The following is a 2,556-nucleotide window of genomic DNA, read 5'->3' on the forward strand; positions in this document are numbered from 1 at the left end:
GAATACTTCATGTCAAGTTCATTTGTACAAGGCTTGGGCCTTGGAGGATTCTATTACAAGGCTTGGGCCTTGGAGGATTCTATTACATCTATCTACAGTATTTTGGTGTCCCTCAAACCGGGATCAAAGTTCCAGATCTTTGTATCCAGGGTCTCTAAAATGGCATGCAAAATAGTAAGCTCAGGAACGGCTTTGCCCTTGTTGCATGGAGCTCGGTGATTTGTAGCTGTTGTCAAGAAACCTCGATCATGGTAATTAGACATGGAGTTTTATCACATATCAATTTGCAGAAAGCAATGTTCAATTTGCGGTTAAAAATTGTCCCTGCTCCTTGGAATCACAACTAAGATTATGAAAGCCACCAGTGAAGTTCTCCCGACATCCCACTGCAGCACTGCTTACAACCACTAACTGTAATAACTGTCAACTTAAGCTAATCCTAAGAAAAAAGTGAGTACTTTGGCTTGCTAGCAAAGCAATCCCAAGAAAGCACCGGCTAATACAACTTTATCCCCCATATCTGCGTTGCCGCAATGACAAGAAATCTTTGATTCTCTTCATCTTTCCACGACATTGTTTCCTTTAAACAAATCACGATTCCCCATCCACAATTATTTCTATTAAACCTTTACAAAAAGTACGAACAAATTCACAAAATGGAGTTGGATATAGGACTCAAAATCACCAAAACGAAAGATGATGGTAGTCTTACCACATCCAATCTTAGAATTACGAAAGATGGCAATGGCCCTGTTTTCGTATCTTTGGAAACCGAATCCATGTTCATTCTTACTGCTCATCTCAAAGGATATAGAAGAGAAAGAATAAAGATTGATATAAATGAAGATGGGACTCTAATATCAATAAGTGGAGATAAAACAATTCGAGAAATACTGATGGTGAGATGGACAATGTACAAAAAAGAAGCAGAGATTACTGGATTCAAGAAAGTTTTTAGAATACCAAATGGTGTAAAACTAAACAAAATCAAAGCAAGGTTCAATCAGGAAGAAACTATTTTATCGATTTTTATGCCCAAATTGAAGAAAGGAATTCAAGGGGTTCGCATTGAAGAAGTGATGGAAGTTGCACAAGAACAAGAAGAAGAACAGGTTGTTGAAGAAGCTGTTGCGGTCCAAGAGAATGAATCAGAAAAAATAAAATTAGAATCTGTAGATATGCCAGCAATTGAAACAGAGGAAACTAGTAGTAATATTGAAGAAATTCCTGAAATGGTGATCCAAGAAGATCAAGAAACAGAGAGGACTGAAACCCAAGATGAAGAAGCTCCAGGTGAAGCAGTACAAGAACCAACAGAGAATGAGAGAATTCCTGAACTTGAAACCGTATCTCTAAAAGAGGAGGAAGTTGAAGAAATTCACGATGAATCTAGTTTGTAGTGAAAAAGATGAAGAATTCATTGAAGAGATAGTCAAGCAAGAAGATTTGGTAGAGGATACTTCGGTTGCGCTTGTGGAACCAGAAGAAGAACCCTTAAAACCTGAACATGAACAAGAACTTGTAGAAGAAAAAGAAGAAACCATGGAACAACGACAACTTCAAGGTGAAGAAATGCAGAATTACGATGAGGAAGAATCTTCAATTGAGAATAAGGCAACAAGTCCCACAAATGGAACGAGTCCGTGGCTGCGGTATCCATTTGGTGTTCCTTCTGGTTTCATTGTAGGATCAACTTTATTTGGACTACTTATAGCTCTTGTTGTTCATTTACTAAGTGAAAATAAAAAAATAAAAAAACACGGTACAAGTTAATATATGCACATGATATCTTCATATTTCATCTCTCAGATTTTGTCATTTGAATGGTTAGTGATTTTTTGTTTGAGTGCATTTGAGTCTTATTTGTGTTGTATGAGTGCGATTGGTTTTATTGTCTTCTGAAATAAAAATCGTTGCTGTTGGGTGTTTAGTACTGCAACAAACATTTTTTAAGAAGAGCACTAGTGTTCCAATGGATGGGAACTAAGCACCATAATCCCTGGAACACCTTCACATAAACTTCCTAGAGTGGTTATTGATCAATTTAGGTCCAAAAGTTTTCGCAGGATGCATTAATGATGAGAAATCTGCTCAAGAATCTGAGGCTTTGGTTTCTTGCATGTGACAATGTTTTAAGGTTGTTATGAGCCCACTCCACACATCGAGTCTCAATTATACTCAGCTAAATCTCATCTCTGGATAAAAAAAATAAAGAGCAAATTTGATTTGTTCTCCTTTTTAGTATGGCACATTCGCAAGAATGGCAGAGCTTCCAATATCCTCCTGCTAAACTACTGAGTATAGAAAACATTTCCTTGGTTCTTTTGTAGAAGATTTGGCCAAAAAAAATTTTGTAAAAGGTTAGCCCATTTAAAATGCCAATTCCACTGCCCTCCTCAACTTTGTTGTATTGCTATTTGGTTACACTCAGATATTTACACTCCCATGGATGTTGACATTTGTAACACAGAACACTCAAAAATAAGTAATGTGAATTCAACATGAAATTTGGATTTTGATTGTCCCATTAATTAGGCGGAATTCTAATTTTAAGAT

The 2,556-nt window shown here is 36.7% G+C and overlaps 1 protein-coding gene across 1 annotated transcript; it reads left to right on the forward strand.

The window, feature by feature from the left end:
• Nucleotides 1-656: 656 nt before the first annotated feature.
• On the forward strand, nucleotides 657-1,875 carry LOC113331730. The gene has a single exon (XM_026578378.1). It carries the CDS (start codon nucleotides 657-659, stop codon nucleotides 1,398-1,400), a length of 744 nt encoding a protein of 247 aa, XP_026434163.1. The 3' UTR covers nucleotides 1,401-1,875.
• Nucleotides 1,876-2,556: the final 681 nt, after the last annotated feature.

This window comes from Papaver somniferum, unplaced genomic scaffold (genome assembly GCF_003573695.1).
Source record: "Papaver somniferum cultivar HN1 unplaced genomic scaffold, ASM357369v1 unplaced-scaffold_128, whole genome shotgun sequence".
Classification (NCBI taxonomy): domain Eukaryota; kingdom Viridiplantae; phylum Streptophyta; class Magnoliopsida; order Ranunculales; family Papaveraceae; genus Papaver; species Papaver somniferum.

Excerpts from the sequence above, each read along its gene's own strand:
- LOC113331730 (XM_026578378.1), top strand. The coding sequence starts at position 657 with ATGGAGTTGGATATAGGACTCAAAATCACCAAAACGAAAGATGATGGT.